Source organism: Lepidochelys kempii, chromosome 10 (assembly GCF_965140265.1).
Source record: "Lepidochelys kempii isolate rLepKem1 chromosome 10, rLepKem1.hap2, whole genome shotgun sequence".
NCBI classification, from domain to species: domain Eukaryota; kingdom Metazoa; phylum Chordata; order Testudines; family Cheloniidae; genus Lepidochelys; species Lepidochelys kempii.
In genome coordinates, this window is record NC_133265.1 from 25,667,054 (window position 1) to 25,687,615 (window position 20,562).

At 38.6% G+C, this 20,562-nt stretch overlaps 1 protein-coding gene across 3 annotated transcripts in view; it reads left to right on the forward strand.

Annotated features, from left to right (window-relative positions):
• USP7 (ubiquitin specific peptidase 7) overlaps positions 1-20,562 on the forward strand; it is a 138,409-nt gene that overhangs the window by 62,248 nt on the left and 55,599 nt on the right. For 2 of the 3 annotated variants that reach the window (XM_073362481.1, XM_073362480.1), the window contains 4 exons: positions 13,839-13,943; positions 16,800-16,998; positions 18,951-19,089; positions 19,956-20,044. In XM_073362481.1, coding sequence (XP_073218582.1) covers positions 13,839-13,943; positions 16,800-16,998; positions 18,951-19,089; positions 19,956-20,044 — 532 coding nt within the window. The remainder of the gene's footprint in view (positions 1-13,838; positions 13,944-16,799; positions 16,999-18,950; positions 19,090-19,955; positions 20,045-20,562) is intronic. The other variant, XM_073362482.1, reaches the window with a different exon arrangement.

The following is a 20,562-nucleotide window of genomic DNA, read 5'->3' on the forward strand; positions in this document are numbered from 1 at the left end:
CCACCCCTTGCTCCACAGCCAGCCCAGCTCCGCCCTCATTCCCTCTCTCTCCCCGCAACCAGCTCCGCCTTTAGCCCCAGCTCCTTCCCCATCCTAGTTCTGCCCCCAGTTTCACCTTCAGTCCAAGTTCCTCAGCCGAGGAAGCCTTGGTTGTGCAGTAATGGTGATGGGGCAGAGACAGATTCCATTACTGGTAGGGGGGGAGCATGACAGGAAAAGTTGGGGACAACTTCTCTATCATCACTATGTAAGAAAATAATTGGTCAACAATTTTATTTTTCACTTTGGGTTCTTCCAAGGGCTGTCAATTTCATGTAATTAGCCACATGAGCCAAGTCTGCACTAGACCGTAAACTAGTGAATGATCCTCAGCAGTGGGCTTCTCTGACTAGTATTGAAAACGGCTTAGATGCTGGTGTAGAATGGACAAAACATTTTTTCATTACCATTTCTGAAAGCGTGACTAAGACAAACTATTTATTTCTGCAAATTAAAGTAAAAGATGTTGATATCCACTGAGGAAAAGTTCTGATGTGTAGTTGAGCCAGCTAGATGAGTTGGTGCATCTAATAAAACCTTATGTTAAAGAAAAATGCACACAAATTCTGTTGTCTTGTAAATAAGACATAAGACTTTTAGTTTCATCTACAGTTTACAAATCATATTAAGATTGTACAAAACTTGGTTAAAATGAAGTTGTCAGTATATCCAGAGACTGCCTCAGCAAAACTATAAAACTGCAAATGACAAATTAAAAAATGTCCATGTTCGGTGTTCATACCAAAGTGTTTCAGATAAACATTTCATTTATATAAAGCCTAATTATCAATCATACAATGAGTTAAATCTGTAGAAAGTTGGTAATAGTTTGGCCAAAGTTTAATTAACATATTTGGAGGGTAGAGACTTTAATGGTGGCCATTGGTCCACTGAGTAATTGTGTGAATTTTGAATTAAATGTTTTATGTGCTTCTACAACAAGTATGAGGCACATTTTGAATACAAAAAATGACATAAGTAGCATCTAGCTTTTGTATAGAGCTTTTCACCCATAGAGTTCAATAAAAGGACAGTAGATTTTGCTTATTAGACCCTTGATAGCCAGCAAGAAGTTGCTGTTACCTGGCAGCTTCTAGTAACTGGAAGGCAAGGATGCAGGGCTGTACCTCGGGAGGAATGCTGGGATGTGCTTTCCCTGATGGCTGCGCTGCAGCTAGGAGGGTGGGTTGCAGTCTATGGAGAGTGAAGGTGCTGAGGCCCTGTGTGCACAATATCTCTCCTTGCCCTCTCCATGGGTCAGGACTCAGCATGTCCTAGTGCTTCCTTTCTTGGGTGCAGTGTTCCAGCAGGGTGCAGCCCAGAGAGCACAGGGAGAGGAGCCCTCCCCACAATAGTTCAGCCTGCAGTCTTCCCTTCACGCCACAGCCCCTTACTTCCTGTTTGGTCCTTGATTCAGGCAAGTTTGCTGGGCTGCAGCCACAGAACAAAGTACTAGGATGGGCCTTGCAGGACTGCAGCCATGGAAGGCATGTCCTGGTGCTTCCTTTCCTGCCTGCAGCCTCACAAACTTGCCTGGGTCCTTTCTTCCAAAAAAAGTTAAGATGCCATGCCATTGCCAATATCCGAATTCCATTAACGTTAACTTCAATGGGACGGGATTGATTCCCAGCAAAATGTTGCTGTTAACCAGAAGTTCTTAGTATCTGGTTTGCTTCCTTTTTAATTTCAAATAAAGATAACTCTCAGAGTGGGAGAAACTCTCAGATACATGGACTAAAACTTAAGTATGTGAAAGGTAAACTTTTTTCTTCTATATTGTTTAAATATCAGAGACTTGAGTTAAATAAGGGCTTACTCCTGAGTCTGTTACATCTGGTAATGTAGTCACAATGCTGGATGTGTGACTTCATTCTTTATTTATATTGCACTAGTGCCTACAGATCCTATTGTACTAGGCAGTGTACACACACAATGTGAAAATATGGTCCCTGCCCCAAAGAGCTTACAGTCTAAATGTGAGAAACAACAAGTGGATACAACAGAGGAAGGAAGCACAAGGTAACAGTGGGATGATTGTGATTAGTGTAATAAGCAGTGATGACTATGGCATATTGCCTGTCTGGTCATTTTGCAGGTATGGCAGAAGTTATAGATAGCAAGTCTGATCCTGCAGAGAGTTATTTGTCATGTGTTAATGATGATCTCATTTTCCATTTAGTCTTTTACACTGTTAGTCCTTGTCCTGAAGTGCTTATAAGCTACAATCAGTGAAGCAATAATATTTTTTTTTTATTAAATCAAAAAAAAAGAGAGAGAGAGGCCAGGATAGGGAAAGAACAATTAACTAATATTTAGATGAGTTACATATAGTCAATTCATCAAGGCCTGATGAAATTCATCCTAGGGTACATAAGGAATTTGCTGAAGCAATCTCTGAACCATTAGCAATTGTCTTCAAGATCATTTGGAGGTTGAAAGAACGAGGAGTACTTGTGGCACCTTAGAGACTAACAGATTTATTTGGGCATAAACATGGCTACCACTCTGAAACTTGGAGATTGAGTGAGGTCCCATAGAAATGGAGACGGGCAAACACACTACCAGCCTTTAAGAAGGGAAAAAAGCAGGAACCAGGGTATTTATACATCAGTCAACCAAACTTTAATACCTGGAAGAACACTGGAACACATTATTAATCAGTTTGTAAGCACATAGAGGATAATTAGGTGATAAGTAATAGCAGGCATTGGTTTGGCATGATTGGTTCTTTACAGAGCCATCTAATTTCCTTCTTTGACTAGGTAACCTGTAGGGAATGCAGGGAAGTAGTAGATATCTCAACTTTAGTCAGACATTTAATACAATCTTACATGACACTCTCATAAGCAAACTAGGGAAATATGGTCTACCTGAAATTACTTTAAGGTGTGTGCACAACTGATTGAAAAACCATATGTTCAAAGAGTAGTTATCAATAGTTTGCTGTCAGACTGGGAGGATGTATCAAGTGGGGTTCTCTAGGGGTCTGTCCTAGGTGCAGTACTATTCAGTATTTTTTTTAATGACTTCAGGATAATGGAGTGGAGAGCATGCTTATAAAATTCACAGATGACACCTGGCTGGGAGGGTTTTCAAGTACTTTGGAGGACGGAATGAGAATTCAAAAGTACCTTGTTAAATTGGAGGATTGGTCTGAAGTCAATACTTAGAAATTTAATAAAGACAAGTAGAAAATACTACACTCAGGAAGGAAAAATTAAATACAAAATGAGGAATAGCTTGCTAAGCAGTGGTGCTGCAGAAGAGGATCTGGGAGTTAGAGTGGGTTTCAGATTGAATGAGTCAACAATATGCTTCATCAAAAAAGACAAATATCATTCTGGGATGCATTAACAGGAGTGTAGGATATAAGAAATGAGAGGTTATTGTTCTGCTCTACTCAACAATACTGAGGCCTCAGCTGTAGTAATGTCCAGTTTTGAGTACCTCACTTTATGAAAGATGTAGACAAATTGGAGAGAGTCCAGAGGAAAGCAACAAAAATAAGAGGTTTGGAAAACATGACCTATGAGGAAAGGTTGAAAGAATTGAGTACGTTTTTAGTCCAAGGAAGAGAAGACTTAGGTGGGACATATAAGACTTCAGATATGTAAAAGGTTGTCAGTTGTTCTCCATGTCCACTGCAGATAGGACAAGAAGAAATCTGCTTAGTTTGATGCTGTGGATATTTAGGTTAAACATTAAGAAAAACTTTCCAACTAAGTATTGGATACCTAGGAACATTGTGGAATCCCTGTCACTGCAGGGTTTCTTTACAACAGATTAGACAAACATCTGTCAGGGATGGTGTAGGTATACTTAATCCTGCCTCAGTGAGGAGAGTATGGACCAAATGACCTCTTGAGGCCCCTTCCAGCCTACATATCTCTGACTGTATGAAATCTATATACAAAGGATTTTTTTGATAACATTGTACAAACTAATATATTGGCCAGCTGCATTTTTCCGTTATAAACGCTCCCCCCCCACACCCCATCCCACAAGTTTGCTTCACTATGAAAATTCTCTTGGAAAAATAATTACTCACAGAGTTTTTAGTTTCCCTGATGATCATACACTACATCATTGACCAGCATGTGTATCTGATGGAAGAATTACCTGGCTGTGTATCTCCGTAACTAGAAAATGATTCCCTTTTACCACATTCTTGACACCTCTTTTCCTTCATCTGAGAGCTGCCTCTTGCCTTGTAATTTTTCTCTGAGCATACTCACCTGGAATCTTAGTCATCCTCTCTTGTAGCTTTCCTGTTTAGAGGAATAGATTAGCCTTCAAATTCTGCTGCTTGTCATGGAATCAGAAGGAGCTGTGGAGTCACAAAGGAATAAAATATATGTAAATGAAACAAAAGCAAATTGGCCTATACGTTGGTAATAAAAGAAAAAAACACTTTTTATTGTGTGTGCAGACTACATAGATTTTATAAATCATGGATGTAATCTAGCCCAATAATTTTACCCATAAGTCTACGTCCAGACACAGATTTACAGCTATCTTGGCACCTGCATGTTCACATACTCCTTTTCTCACCCACCCCATCTTTGTTTCCTTCTTTTATTTTGTACTTCTATTTTCCTTAATAAATGTGTTAGGAGTATTACATTGTCTCTGTGGTAACCTCTGAAGATTACAAAAATTGTTCCAGTATTCCTTTTTCATTTTTTTCTGCTACCATTCTTTTGGAGAATAAAATAATAGAACATAATTTTCACTCGAATAGTGGTGTAGATTTTTAAATCCCTTTTTCCTGTGTCCCATTGCTTAATTATGAATTGAGCTGCTATTCTAACAGCAAATAGGAACAAGAAATCAACCACTGTGTGACGTTAGGGAAATTCTGCCAGTCCAATTCCTATCTTCAGCAGGTGGACATCCTTCTAAGCTTTGTTTTGATCTGTTTTTAGTTGCTTAAAAATCTCTTACATACTCTGTTGTAAACTGACTGAATTTAGGGCATAGGTGTTTTTTTTTTTCCCTTTAGGAATTGAGCGAATTATTTCTTACCTTCTGAGGGAGTAATGGGTCTCTCTTCCGCTCTGTTTAGGGGCACAGGAATTGATTCAAGTCTAGGGCTCCCAGGTCTGGGTTTCCCATTTGCTTTTGTTTGATCAGGAAGTCAGAGCCTCATTTTAGAGGTTTTTGTAAGGGCTTTAGTAGTTACTTTGCAAAGAGTATATTCAACTGTAAAATCTTTCTTAAATTCCGTATTTTGGTCATACTCATAACCAGCTCCCCTAATGGGAGGTTTTTTGGTGGGAGGAGGAAAGATGGAAAGTAGAACAATTCTTGAAATTACCAGATACTGATTTTAGTGCTCGTATCTCCACAAGCATTTGGGATTTTGGCTTAAGTCTGTTATAAATGTCAATCTGGGTTAGCAAATGATAGCTTTAAGAAGTAAAAACAAGCATGTACAAGTGTTCTCTAAACACGGTAGCTTTGTAAAATTTCAACAAATATAGTGTCTGTGAAATTAAATTTATCTTCCAAACTAAAAAAAAAAAATTTTAAATACCTTAAGCAGCATTACCTGTTGGTTCCTTCAGGCTGCTTAAGAAGGACATAAGAGCAATATGAGTTTCTTTTCAAATGGTCCAGCAAAATCTAGACTCTCAGGTAGAAAGCTAGACCTGGATTACATATTTTGCAGGTAACCTGCTGGTACACACTGATACTGTAGAAGACTAGCCTTTAAAAAACTTATTTCAGTCTCTAGTAATATTTCCTCAGCCTTTCTGTGTTCTCTCCTGCCCCACTGCTTCAGGTCTTTGCTGTCTTGGGTTGTTACTGGGTTACTTAACTTACTTTCTTTAGTAGACAATGTTTACTGAAAGTTTTATTCAGCTGTAAAAAACATTTTTCTAGGTTTAAAAAAAAAAAATGCAGCTCCTAGGATCCTGCCTAACTGCTATGGAACCTTCAGGTTTCAACTGTCTGTCTAGGACAGTGAACAAGAATTGAGCCCCTCTGTTTCCCATCAGTCTTCACTCTCCAATTTAAAAAAAATAAATAAATAAAATCAAAGCTTTATGGAACTGCAGACACTAGAAAATCTCTCATGCTCCTCTAGACAAGCTATTCCGTCCAGCATCTGAGGTAGCAAATCTTGCTTTGTCTTCAGGTCTCCCTGCACCCAAAGGCAGAGATGTGGCTGAGTGGAAATGGGCACATTAAGTATTTACATTCCTGCATGCTTTTGGTACATTCTTCATCTTTCTTCTTCCCTATCTGCATGCTGTATAACAGTGGTTCTCAACCTATTTACCATTGTGGGCCGCATCTAATGCTACCTTTGTGGCCCTGAGGATGTCACATGGGCCGCAGCTCTGGGCTGAATGGGCCACAAGACACCCACGTGCCACAGCTTTGAGAACCACTGCTGTATGTGATGGGGCCCAGTACAGTTACCACAACAGCCAATTATTTTCCACGTTCTCATCTGTGGACATGGGATGTCTACTGAAACCAACAGCAAGTGATCTATATTCACTCGTAATCTTTACAGCAACACCATAAAGTCTTTCACTGTTAACTTCCATCTTGAGAAGCAACTCCTTCTGACATGTCTTGATTTCATAAGGCTCTGTAGTTCTGGTCCAGTTAACAACCTCAGTTCATGAATTCCTGCCACATTCTTTTTACTTTTGGGGTTTCCTCATCTCTGTAAAGAAACTGGTTCGAACTCTGATTTTTAGCTCTTTATGCCTGGTGATCTTAGATGTGATATATGTAACAAACAAGCAACCTGCAAATTACCCATATTCCTGGCAGGTGCAACTCATTACCACTACTCTTGAACTAGTAGGAATTTTCTCCTCTGTCATAATTCTTAAACTGCTGTGAATATACTCATGTCAGGCTCCATGGCTTCAATCCAGATATAGTTATCTGCATTACTTTACTGCTGAACAGAGTAAGGGCTTGTCTACACATACAGAGCTGCACTGGCGTAGCTGCACTGATGCGGCTGTGCCGCTGTAGTGTTTAGTGAAGATGCTGTTTACACCAACAGGAGAGCTTTGTAGGTACTTCACTTCCCCGAGAGGCAGTAGCTATGTCACAAAAGAAGCCCTCCTGTTGACCTGCCGCTGTCTACATTGGGGGTTAAGTCAGTATAACTGCATTGCTCAGGAGCGTGCAACATGGTTATACTGACATAAATCTGTAGTGTGGACCAAGCCTAAGTCTTGCTTCCTGGATCACTATTCTGAAAGCTAGCTATTCCATAAGACTTTCTTGTAACATAATATCCAAAGACAGGTCCAGAAAACTCTGTGTACTAGTCTAATGTTTTGAGATAGTATATTTCCAAAGATCAAATCTTCATATAGTCCATATGCAGATGTATGTCATTGTTACTTGTTCCTTTAGTCATATTTCAGGCTTTTTTTTACCTCTGTCACCAAATATGATCATTTAGAACTGGGGGTCTCGAACTGGGGGTCATGACCCCTCAGGGGGTCGCAAGGTTATTGCATGGGCAGTCCTGAGCAGTCAGACTCCACCCCCAAACCGTGCTTTGCCTCCAGCATTTATAATAATGTTAAATATAAAAATAGTGTTTTTAATTTATAAAGGGGGTCACACTCAGAGGCTTGCTGTGTAAAAGGGGTCACTGGTAGAAAAGTTTGAGAACCACTGATTTAGAAGCTGCCAACACTTTTCTTAATCTATATTCCATTTATCCCTCCTCAGTTTAATCATAGGGTCTCTCAGAATGGGCAGCAATATCTTGTAGTGAGCTCAGTTTATTTAAAAACCTTCCCCTAACTTATTTAATGCTTTTTCTGTAAGAATAAGAGATGCTATCAGGTTAAAATAGCATTCAGAACAAATAAACAGTTGCTCTGATTGTTATAGAGATGCTCTGTGGTGGCAAATAGGAGAAGTGACTGCAAGGACAATCTCCCTACTAAGATGTGGGCCACACTTTTTGAAAAAGTTTGAGAACCTCTGTCTTAATATGTGAAAACGGAAAGAATTTTAGAAAGAGTTGTAGTGATATAATTTACTTTTTGCTATTCTATTTGTCTATTTTTGCCATTTCTTTCAGCAATCAAAATTGAAAATTAGTTGATTGGTCAGTTTCATTTTAGCTGTTGAGTCGGTTTCTCACCTTTAACTTTTGATTCTTGTACTCTCTGGAACATTTGCGTTCCAAACACTGCCATGGAATGTTTGTTTGAAAACACTTTGTACTGGAATTTAATAAACAGATGAACACGGGGCTATTTCTACTTTCCTTCCACTTTGCAAAATTTTTTATGTTAAAGCCTGAATTATGGACCAAATTTGTTCTTACATTGTCTCTTTAATGAGAAATTCACAAAGGCATACACATTAACACAAACACTGCATGAATAAAAGTTACTTCGTGGAATGCACTTATGAATGTGTATGATGAGATAATGGTTCCACCTGAGAGAGTTGCATGCACACCAATTTAATGGAATCCAAAATAGGTTTATGGTAATCCAGTATACCTTTCAAGGAGGCTCAGATCCTTGATCAGATCTGATCCTCAGATCAGAATAGGGTGATTCTGATTTGATTATTCCATTGGCTTCATAAATAACAATAATAAAATATCTAGTTGTCATAACATCTGTAGATCTCAGTCGTTTATAAAAGTATGGTGTGATTACTTCTATTTTACAGATGGTAAAACTGAGGCACAGAGCTGAAGTGACTTGGCCAAGGTCACCTAGTAGGCCTCTGGCAGAGCCAGGAATAGAACCTAAGTCTCTGGATTTCAGTGCCACTGCCTTATCCACTAGGCCCTACTGCCTGTGTAACAGAAGCTCTAAATGCTTGTCTTCTCTTCTTAAATTATTTTCTAAAAGTTTAGTGAATTTATTCTTTGTGAAAGGTGCTGTACTGAGAGCCCTGCCTACTGAAATCCTCTATTCGCCCACAGAGCAAGTACAGTAGTAGCAGTGCAAGCTGTCTTCTAGCCCCACCCCATAAATTGTCTCAGTCCATATTCATGCTCCCTACACTTTGTGGGGTGGAAGAGGAAGAAATGGGCTGGCATTAAGTTGACTATATCAGCTATACACTAGCCAAGGATCCCCCCATATCAAGGGAAACCTGATGGGGTAGCTTCTTGGCCTGTTTGCACCACTGTTGTGGAGGTCAAGATCTGGTGCATAATCTTTCAGTCATACATTCCAAATGTGTATTTAGCACCATCTAGTTTCCCATTTTTTATAAAAAGCAAGAATATTTAAATGCAGATTAATGATAATGCAACATCATGGTGTATTGTTTTCATTTCCTGACTTGTATGAACTTAAAATCTCAACCCCATTCTAATTAATTTAAGGTGGTTTTGTTTGGTTTTGGAGAACTTCCTACTTGACTAGGGAACATAACTGAACAGAGGATTTAAGTTAATATTTGATGGGGGTAATGGATGAGTTGTGTCCAGTGAGCATCTGAGACTCTGGCCCAGTGGTTCTCAACCTGCGGCCTGTGGGCTGCTGGCAGCCCAGTCAGCACAGAGCTGTGGCCCATGTGACATCCTCAGAGCCATACAGATAGTATTGGATGCAGCCCACATAACACAGTTGCCCACAATGGTAAATAGGTTGAGAACCACTGCTCTAGCCTCTGTATGATGAAGTACATTGCTTCATTTAACATCTCTGGAAAAAGTCATCTTATCAAGTGAAAGGCCTCAGATATTGCTGTAATTTCTTTTTATAAGAGGAATTCTATCCATATAGAAGTGTTCATCCTTTTAGGGGAGGAAGTCATTGTGCACCTGGGTCTAGACCCCTGGTAATTTTGGATTCTGCTTCTTTTGAAAAACATTTTTGACTCTGTCCAGGGTGCTGAATAGCCTTTGAAGGTAATAGACATGCTTGTGAACTGTGGGAGATTAGCTTTAGTATAAACAGAAGTGTGTTATAAGGGAAAGGTTCCTCTTACTTAAGACTGTATACCTGATATCCATAGCCACCAAATGGTCCATGTCTTGAATGTGTTAATTGTTTTCATATGGAAACTGTGTGTTTAGCCATTATAATATATCCACTGTTAAAAGTATAATAAAAATCAAAACAGATATAAAAAGTAAAGACAAATGCAGGTAGCTGTATCCTTTTGAGATAAGCTTTTAAAGTCCCAAGAGTTCTCTCATTAAATGTGTGCATGAAGGTGAAACTTATAAACAAATACATAAAAAGAACAGATTTAGTATTGATCTTCAGTATTTTGTTTGTCCTTAGATAAATGTTGCAAGCCAGGTGTCAGTCTGACACTATTAATTCTAGAAAACATAAATTGATCATCAATCTGTGTATATCATTTTCATTTTTGATAAATAAAATGTATTGATTATTTGTTGGACAGTAAGACTTGTGTGCTACTTAATTTTTTCAGTAAAAAAGGTTGATTTTTTTCCAACAGTATAGATGATTTCAGTACTTATTCAATGGCTGACTGCATCTTATGATACTGGCTTGCAACCAGGCTCAAAATGCTTTTGAATGGACAAAAATGAAGATGTAGTTCAGCAATATGGCTGCTATACTAGAGTTGTGCATTTGACTGGTCAAAAAATAATTGGTCAGATATTGGTTAAAAATGGTCTAATATTTTAAAGCACTGATTTATTATAGCAGTAACAACAGTATAGAAAAAGAGTAATGGCATGTCTACACTACAGCCAAAAGTCAACCTTTGTTAGTTGTCCACACTACCTTCCTTCTGTCGGTGGTGCATGTCCTCACCAGGAGCTCTTCCACCGACTGAAAAGGGGCAGCATGGGGGGCTGAGAGCCAGGGCTCTCAGCTCCGTGCAGCTCCCTGTTGGGAGCCCGGCTGCCCCCCTGGGCTCTCAGCTTCTGGCTGGGAACGGGCAGCAGCCATCTGGACTTCTCTGTTCTCTGAGCAGGGAGCCTCCAGGCAGCAGCCTGGCTGGGAGTGGGGAGCTGGGGGCAGCCCGACTCTACCTGCCTGGCTTTCTTATCAATTTCCTTGAAATTGACAAGATAGTTAACAACCGACAGGGACACTACATTGCCCTAACTACACTGATATAAGTGCTACGCCGCTCGTGGAATTGGAGTTACGATGTTGGTGTAGGGTGGCATTAACATCAGCAGGACATGGCTGTATTGTGTACGCTGACATAATTAGGTTGACATAAGCTGCCTTACATTGACCTAACTGTGTAGTGTAGACCCAGCCTAAGACTTTTTATGGTAAATCAGTAAGCGTGGATGGTAAGCTCTTTGGGGCAGGGACTTGTGTGCTTTAATTTGCTTAATGTGCTTTGTAAACCCCACATACATTGATGTCCTGTTATACAAACAAAGACATACCTACCTACAATGTTTGTTCTAGAATGGGTTCTCAAACAGGGGGTCAGGAGGTTATTACATGGTGGGTCGCTTTGCATCCAGCATTTATAATGGTGTTAAATATATAAAAATATGTTTTTAATTGATAAAGGGGTCGCACTCAGAGGCTTGCTATGTGAAAGGGGTCACCAGTACAAAATTTTGAAAACCACGGTTCTAGAAGATTGAAACCAATCAAGATGTTCAGCTTTAAATAGCTTACTTTTTTCACCAACAGGTGGTATTAGAATGTAGAGAAGTGGGTAATCAAGACATTTAATTAGGCTTGCTTATAGATAGCACCATGAAACAATGAAAAAGGTGGGCTGCTGCCTATATCAGGGCATTCTTCCTGGAATATTTGACAACTGTCAAGTAACAGGCAGTCAGTTGACCAGCTTGCCAAGTGTGCACTATACTTTGTTAATTGGGTTGGGTATTTTGAAATCCATGTTGGTGGTTATTCAAGAAACAATGTGGTGACTTTCATTTCCTGCTCCATTTCTAGCAGCTATAACAAACAGCTATCTGAGCAAGAGAGAAACAGTACTAGAATATTTAACTTTTGTCATTTATGTATATTGAATCATTTGCATTTCTTTGAATTCTTTAAAGCTAGGACTCTGCAGTATTTATTAGGGAGGATGACTTGTTGATTTCATAGTGCTGCTTGCTAAGTATGTTAATTGGCAGTGTCTGGCATGTACAAAGGAAAATGGCTGAATAATGATGGGTGTGAGAGCTGCAACACAAATATTTGTTGATATACTGATGATAAATGCTTGGCCTAGTTTTTTTAAATCTGTTTGGTTTACTGTACTGTTTCTGTAACAAGTGAGTTTTAGATGTACTTATGGCTTGTTAGATCAATATAGCCTATCCAGCTCTTGGGAATGCCATGTCATCGCCTGCTGGCCAGCAAGGAACAGGTATCAGTGGATCCACCTTGGTTTATTTGCCTTCCAAGGCTAATGAGCTCAGACTGTTTGGATTTGAAATCAGTTTTCCTTCTCCTGGATGCTGTTGGTTCATGGCGTCTTATTCTGTAATATTCAGTTCAACTCCTATGTTTCCTCACGATGGGCTACCCCCTGCAAGATGCACCTCTATTCCCTTGTATCCCTGTACAAGGATGTTTTTAAAATGCAGTTTTAAAATTATAAATTAGCTTATTAAATAAAAATAATACCCTTCATTGTAAATAGGTAGTCCCTGTCTCCAATGCATCCTACTAATTAACGTCCATGTTCTGATAGTGATACATTGTACAACTTTTAAAATGTGACCTGAGAACTATGTTTCAGCATAATAAGAGAAATATTAATTGGACTAGTACTCAACTGAGCTAAATGTATAATCCTAAACTTCATAAACTTATATGAATGTATATCTTAATCATCAGCTTCAGATACGAAGTCTGATATCCCCATTTCTGTTCTGTAGCACGTGTGTGGCATTGTCTTTTAGAGCCACTCTGTAGGCTTGATCCTGCAATAGATCTGCCCAAAAGAGAGACTTATGCCTGCCTAGTGTCTTACTGAAGTTAGTGGGCCTCCCTATAGGCAAAAGGATCTGCTCGCTTGGATCTGATTTTCATGGTTTATGTCTGGAGAGAGAGAAGGTTAATGTTTTCTGTGTGAACTGTTAGCATGTGTGAGTGATCCATATGGGAGTTGGGGAGATGTTATGGAGGGAAAGGAGTGAAAACAGTGTTGTGAGCGTGTGTTGGTATATCTTATCAGAAGGCATGCATTTTTCAAGTCAAACTTCTTATACATCATGAACCTTATTTTTTAGGTGCATAAATTCTCTGTATATGTTCAAACAGCTGTATTAGCACAAGTTAGCAATGGTAATGAGAGAGTTGGCAAAGGGATAGTTTTAAATATTTGTTAATGAAATGTCCTAAGTTTTTGCTCTTACATGTGCTATAGTGCTTGCTTTTCCTTTAAAAGGCAATCAATAAGACTGCTTATTCAGCCAGTCTTAGACTAAATTAATTTGTCTGTTAATCGATTAATCAGTATTACTTCAGTTCTAACTCTATGCAGTTTGAAAGGACCCAAGAATAGTCATTTAGAAATTGTTAAATATATATGTATTGTATTTAATAAAACTCTCAGTCTGGACTACTAATGCCATATAGGAAAGTACATATATCTGTTAGGAATGAAATTATAATTTTAAGTCTGTTCTGCATTAGTATGACACTTAACCAGTAAGGGTTTGCCTACACAAGGAAATTTACCAGCAGAATTATAGTGGTATAATTATAGCTATGACTGTGTGTGTGGACACACTTATTCAGGAGTAAGAATACGGAATAAGAGTGCCTTTTTCTGGTATTCTTTATACCAGTAAATGTTTGTCATTTTGAAATTTTCCCATGTAAAGAAGCATTAAGTCACTGATAATTTTTTTTTCTTATTAGCTGGAGATACAGATGATCCACCAAGAATTACTCAAAATCCTGTCATCAATGGGAATGTAGCTATGGCCGATGGACACAACAACACAGAAGAAGACATGGAAGATGGTAAGTAAATATGACATGAAAGTATCATTGGGAACAGAACTTGTCGTTTATTTTATATTTGTAGAGTGCCCAGCACAGTGGTATCATGATTAGGGCATCTGGGTGCTGCTCTAGTAAAACTGATGTAAAAAAAATTCTAATAATGATGTTATTTCAGGTAAAGGGTTATTGCTTCTCCATGGAGAAAATAAAACATTATCTAAATTTCTGTATGGGAATTCCCTTTTAGAGTAGTCATTCTTCAAGAGTGGGGATCCCAAAAGCTATCAGCAGAAAAAATAGGCATGTTGTAAATGCCTGTTCATTTTAAATCTTGCCAGAGAGTGGTATTATGCATGATCTTTAAAATGTATCATGCACCACTTATTATGAGAAATACAGTGCATTAAATTACTTAACACTGTACTTGCAGCTGTCCCAGCAGGCATTTCCAGTAGAGTGTACATTGGGATCCCCAGGTGTTTTGCTAAGTAGTCAAGTAGCAGCTTTAGACAACTTTTATAAGTTTTACACAGTGGTGACACTACTTGGAAGTGGACCTCATTCTGGTGATCCAAACCTTTATAACATCAAATGTTCTGTTTGTGGGAACTAGTTGGGAACTTTGGCTAGTGCAAAATGCAACTGTCGGCTTATTTAGAGGTATTTCCTTTTGGGTGCATATTACATGCATTCTCTGCTTGATTTCTGATTCATCTGAGTGCAATTCAAGATTTTGTTTTGACTTATAAAACCTTTAATGGTTTGGATACTGACCACATTAAAGAGTTGTGCTCTGTGTGGTGGCAAGAAGAGAGAGCATTTTGGCTGAAACCATAACTGGCTGGTAGTTATGTCAAATGACTGTTACCAGTGGTAGTAAAGGGTTATTTAGTATTGCCTTAGAGAAAATGGTAGCACAGGCTGCAGACAGAGGGGAATAAATATTCTTGATCTTTAGCCAAATAGCACAAAAGGGATTCAAAAAGTTTATATAAAATTATACCTTTCTTTTGCTTGATTTATTCTGCTATGTACATATGAGAGTCAGGTTTAAAAGAGGCTAATTGTGACCATGGCTGATAAGGAAGGCAAATACTTAGATAAACTACTTCCTCTTCAGTTAGAATAGCTTTAAATTTGCGTGAATGCTATAGGAAACAGTTCTAAAGGCAGGGAAGAATAATCTTTTAACTATAAGCATGGACAAATGCAACAAATAAAATAAATGCCAGCAGTTTGTGCATTAAGGATATTTCCTAATAAAATCTCTCTTTTTTTGTTATCAGTCTCCCTCATCTGCATTAATTACTGGGTATAATAAAACATGGGCAATGCAGCTGATTCTTCTCAAACACCTCAGGTGTAGAGATGTAGACTTCTTCAAGAAGATTTTACTCTTATTTTCTACTAATAAAAAGTGTGTGAAGTAAGTGTTGTCCTGGACTTGAAAGGACAGAATAAATGTGTGAGGGAAAACTAGCTTCATGATACAAAAGCTCTGTCCTGCTCTCATAAATCAGGGGCATTACATGATATTGACCAAGCTGAGAGGCATTCTTTTACACATGCTAGAATAAGAGCTACACAGAAAATATGTGACTCGTTTACCAAAAAGAGTTTTATTTCAGGACTCTGTTGTTTAGACTTTCTGCAGCATTCTCAAAGACACTGGTGAGACTGAAAATCCCAGGAATGTGTGTTACTTTCATATACTAGATGATCTGTTAATATCAGTTAGCCAAAGAGGTCATTAGTAATGTCTTACAGTAGAACCTCAGAGTTACAAACACTTTGGGAATAGAGGTTATTCTATTTGTAACTCAATGTTCATAACTCTGAACCAAATGTTATGGTGGTTCTTTGAAAAGTTTACAAGTGAACATTGACTTACAACAGGTTTGTAACTTTACTATGCAGAAGAAAAATGCGGCTTTTAACCACCTTAATTTAAATGAAACAAGCACAGAAACTGTGGCCTTACTTTGTTTAAAAAAAAAAATTAAAACTTTCCTATAATTTTTAGTAGTTTACATTTAACACAGTACTGTACTGTATTTGCTATTTTGATTTTCTGCTACTGCCTGATTGCGTACTTCTGGTTCCAAAAGAGTTGTGTGGTTGACTGGTCAGTTCGTAACGCTGAGGTTCTACTATAGTTTCTCTGAGGATCAATGGGTTAGCAACAGTTTGATTCAACTGTTATATGCCATTCTAGTGAAAGGAAAAGCCTTTCTGTCCAGGGGAAAAGTCATCAAGATGTAGGAAGAAAAGGAGTACTTGTGGCACCTTAGAGACTAACCAATTTATTTGAGCATGAGCTTTCGTGAGCTACAGCTCACTTCATCGGATGCATACCGTGGAAACTGCAGCAGACTTTATATACACACAGAGAATATGAAACAATACCTCCTCCCACCCCACTGTCCTGCTGGTAATAGCTTATCTAAAGTGATCATCAGGTTGGGCCATTTCCAGCACAAATCCAGGTTTTCTCACCCTCCACCCCCCCACACAAATTCACTCTCCTGCTGGTGATAGCCCATCCAAAGTGACTCCTTTTCTTTTTGCGAATACAGACTAACACGGCTGTTACTCTGAAAGATGTAGGAATTATTCGAAGAAATGTAATATAAGAACAGGTACTTTAAGATCACTTACACACTTGGGAACGATAGAGTTTATATGCAGGTGCTGCCGGGGACCAGGTTATTTAACAATACAGTCTGTGAATATTTAAAATGTTACACATTTTTATTGATTTGTTAAACTTTTCTTTATGCACGCCTTGTTTTTTTTGAAATGTGTATAGTGGGGTGAAGAATATCTTCACATTATTAACTTTCATTTTAGTTGTCTTATATTTTTGTTTTACAGACACAAGTTGGCGATCAGAAGCAACGTTTCAGTTTACAGTTGAGCGTTTCAACAGGCTCAGTGAGTCAGTGCTCAGTCCTCCTTGCTTTGTACGGAATTTGCCATGGAAGATTATGGTGATGCCACGACTGTACCCAGACAGACCACACCAAAAAAGTGTAGGATTCTTTCTTCAGTGCAATGCTGAATCTGATTCCACGTAAGACCCTTTAAATAGTTAATATACAAACTCATATATGGCATTATTTAATTGTATTGCAAGACCAAGATCTGGTAAAATTATTTAATCTAGTTTTTTCTACAGAGGAGAGGAGGTTTACAAGCTTTTTGGTCTCTGAAGATCTTTCTGCTTCTCATATACTCTTTGCTTCCCACCTTCAAATCCCCATATCCGAACACTGATCCTTCATTTAGGCCTACTTGGCCAAAAATCCCTGATGGAACTCATCCATTCTTCTCTTGGACTGCTCAGAGCAATGAGAGGAGCCCTCAGTCAGGATGGAGCACACTGCCTCAACAACGTTGCCACCCTGCTGGCCTGGGAAAGGAAGATTTGTCCCAATTTTGTGCTAAAATACTACTAAATATCCCCATAACCAATCTGAGCTATAAATCCATCTCTGTGATACAGCAGTTGCTAGGTAAACTAGGCAGGAAGAGCATTTGTTGCTAGTATATTTTAAAACAATGGCTTTCTGCCCTTCCACAGTCCCATGGGATTAGAAAGAAACTTTCCATGTGGGCAGGTCATTTCATAATTGTACATTACACGCGTTTCCTTCATCTTTCTCTGAAACATCTGGTGCTTCTCACGGTCAGTGGCAGGATACCAGAATAGAAGGATCACTGGTCTGATTGACTATGGCATTTTTTATATTCATAAATTTTGCCTGTCAGAATATAGCTATACATGAGAATTCAGACCTTCAGTGCTGCCCCAAGTCTGAACAGAAGGAGGGAAGAACCATGCAAGAAAAGTGAACCTGTCCAGCAAGAAAAGTAATGGCTTCCTGAAGAGGAAACCCAGTCATTTCCAGAGTAGGCATCATAAGTATGTGGTTTTATCCATACCAGCCGTGGCAGTTTGATCACCCACTGTCAGGCACAGCAAGCAGTGGCTCACACCCCAAGGGAAGGATCCCATAGATAATTTGTGGCAAAGCACATTAAACCGACTCATCTGCAACTCTAATAAAGGAAGTCTGCATTTGTAAAGACAGGATACTCTCTGTGTTGAGAGAGACAACGTTCCCCAGCTTTTGGCAGTTGCTGGACAAAATATTTGATTTTGTAAGTAGCAGGCCCACCAGTTTATTGGGGAAACTTTGTAGAGAGTTGCACCTCCCCTTATAGAGTTTGAGTTTCTGACATAGGGAGAGTGTGTGCGGTGAGGGTGAGGGGCAGCGTGGGGGGGGGGGGGAATCAGTGAAAGCATTGCCTCTTTGCTGGGTGGTCTCCTGAGACTGCATTGATACATGCTGCTTTGTGGAGGAGCAAGTTTCCTGTCAAGTGCAATGGGTTCATTCTTGCATGATATCACACACCACTTCTGGTTCAATCTGAGTGATGGCAGTTACTCTTCCACATTGTTTTCTTGGTTTTCGTTTTCTCTTGAAGTAGTAGTGTATTTCGTCTCTTCATACCCTACATAAGTACGGTATACCATGCTTGATGTGAATAGTTAGCCACAGTGATTTCTGACAAGAAGCTTCAGGAGACAGCGATTTTTCTCTTGGCTATTATTTCTGAGCAATATTAATGAACACTTTCTGAAAAGACTTCTGACCTTGCTCATGAGAAATCACTGTCATCCTTAAAAAAAAAATCCTAGGAGGAATCAGTTAAGACTGTGTGTAGCAGTTGCTCTCAGAGAGGGACATAATCTGAAACCACATTCCTGAAAAAAGTATGGCCTCTTTAACAACCATTACTTTGTACAGTGCGGCTCCCAAAAACCGGAGATTTAGTTCTTACCAGTGCTCCTCACAGCAGTTAAACAAGCCTTAGAATCTAGTGAGGAACAAAGGTGAACTAGACATCCGTGTACAAATACGGACTTGGTGTATCAAGTAAAATTTGTAAAAGTGTGTGTTTATTACTGAAGAAAACAAAATTGAAATTTGTTTCAAGTGTTATCTTTTAATTTTATAGGTCATGGTCTTGCCATGCACAGGCAGTTCTCAAGATAATAAATTACAAGGACGATGAAAAATCATTCAGTCGTCGTATTAGTCACTTGTTCTTTCATAAGGAGAATGACTGGGGCTTTTCCAACTTTATGGCATGGAGTGTAAGTAACAATATATTAGTTTTATAATAATGGGCTATTACTGGGTTGGGAGGTCAGTCCAGTATATGCACTTGATCTTCTAATACTGCCTTAGATACCTTTTATTTATAAATTTCTTCCTACAAGTGTTGTTTTAGTGTCTGAATGATGCGTGTGGTATCAGTAGGTTTCATACTGAAGATACCTTTAAGTGCTAATGTATTGCGCATCCTAGTGCAGATTCCTTTTAGCTCTTTTACCTGGACTTAATAACCCATATAAATATTCCATCATTCCTCCATTGACCCATCTTTACTGATATTTCACTTAATAAAAATTGTTCCACCAAGTTTCTTTTAAATCTTGTTGGTCACAATCACTGTCATTTAAGAGCAGCCTAGGTTTTCTTGCTCATTTCCCATGTTCTCTGCATGTGTACAGACATTTTAAATTAATACTACTTTTAATGTTCATCTTAAATTGAGACAGCTTTTTAAGCATTATGGAAGTCTGGGGCCTTAATTCTTCTCTTTTGCTTGGAATAGTTTCCTAAATGAACTGCTTTAAGTCAAAACAAAGCTTTTGATTACTGATTCTGTTATCCACAGGGAGTTGAAATACTGTTGCAAAAACTAAAAGCCAGAAACAAGATTTTACATTGAGACATTTTTAAAATTATCTATATATTGAGCTCAGGGTCCTAGAGATTAATTGGTATCCTTCAATAATTTTTTAGCTTATTGAGTAAAAGAACTGCATAGATGGTTGCTTACTTAAATGTGCAGATTCTGAGCAATATCCAGCCTGGATTTTTCACTACATTCCCCATTGTAGGATTCAGAAGATAGTTTTGCAGCAAATTGCATATTCTTATTTCTGTTTTATAGGAAGTTACTGATCCTGAAAAAGGATTTATAGAGGATGACAAGGTTACTTTTGAAGTCTATGTTCAAGCAGATGCTCCACATGGAGTGGCGTAAGTATCTCTTAAAACAAACAAACAAACAAAAAAAACACCTCTCTTGAGCAGAAATACATAGCAAACAAGTGTACAGAAAAGTCAACCTTTAGAACATTCATTTGAGTTTCAGTTGAAGTATCTAATTTTATTAGTAATGTATGGTACTGTTCAGGAGAAGATCTCAAAGCACTTTTTCAGAATGAATTGATGAAGCATCTCAAGGGGAATATACCCATGTTTCAAAAGCTGCAGAGATTTTTGTGCCAGTAGCTTCTCCACCTATGTTGCTCAATGCAACCGTCTGTAACTTCACTTAGTGCAAAACGCTTTTCAGTATGTATAAACTAATTTTATTTTTCAGTTTAAAATGACCTACAGTCTTTGTCATTGTGGTCTTGACACTCTTGGTGTTAATGTCACGGTCATGCAGAATGGTTGCCGTCATCAGTGGTTTGAACACCTAGTTTTAATCCTGCTTTACTGTTTAAGTTTTAAAACTGCCTTACCTGATGCTGAGTTTTTATACTACTGGG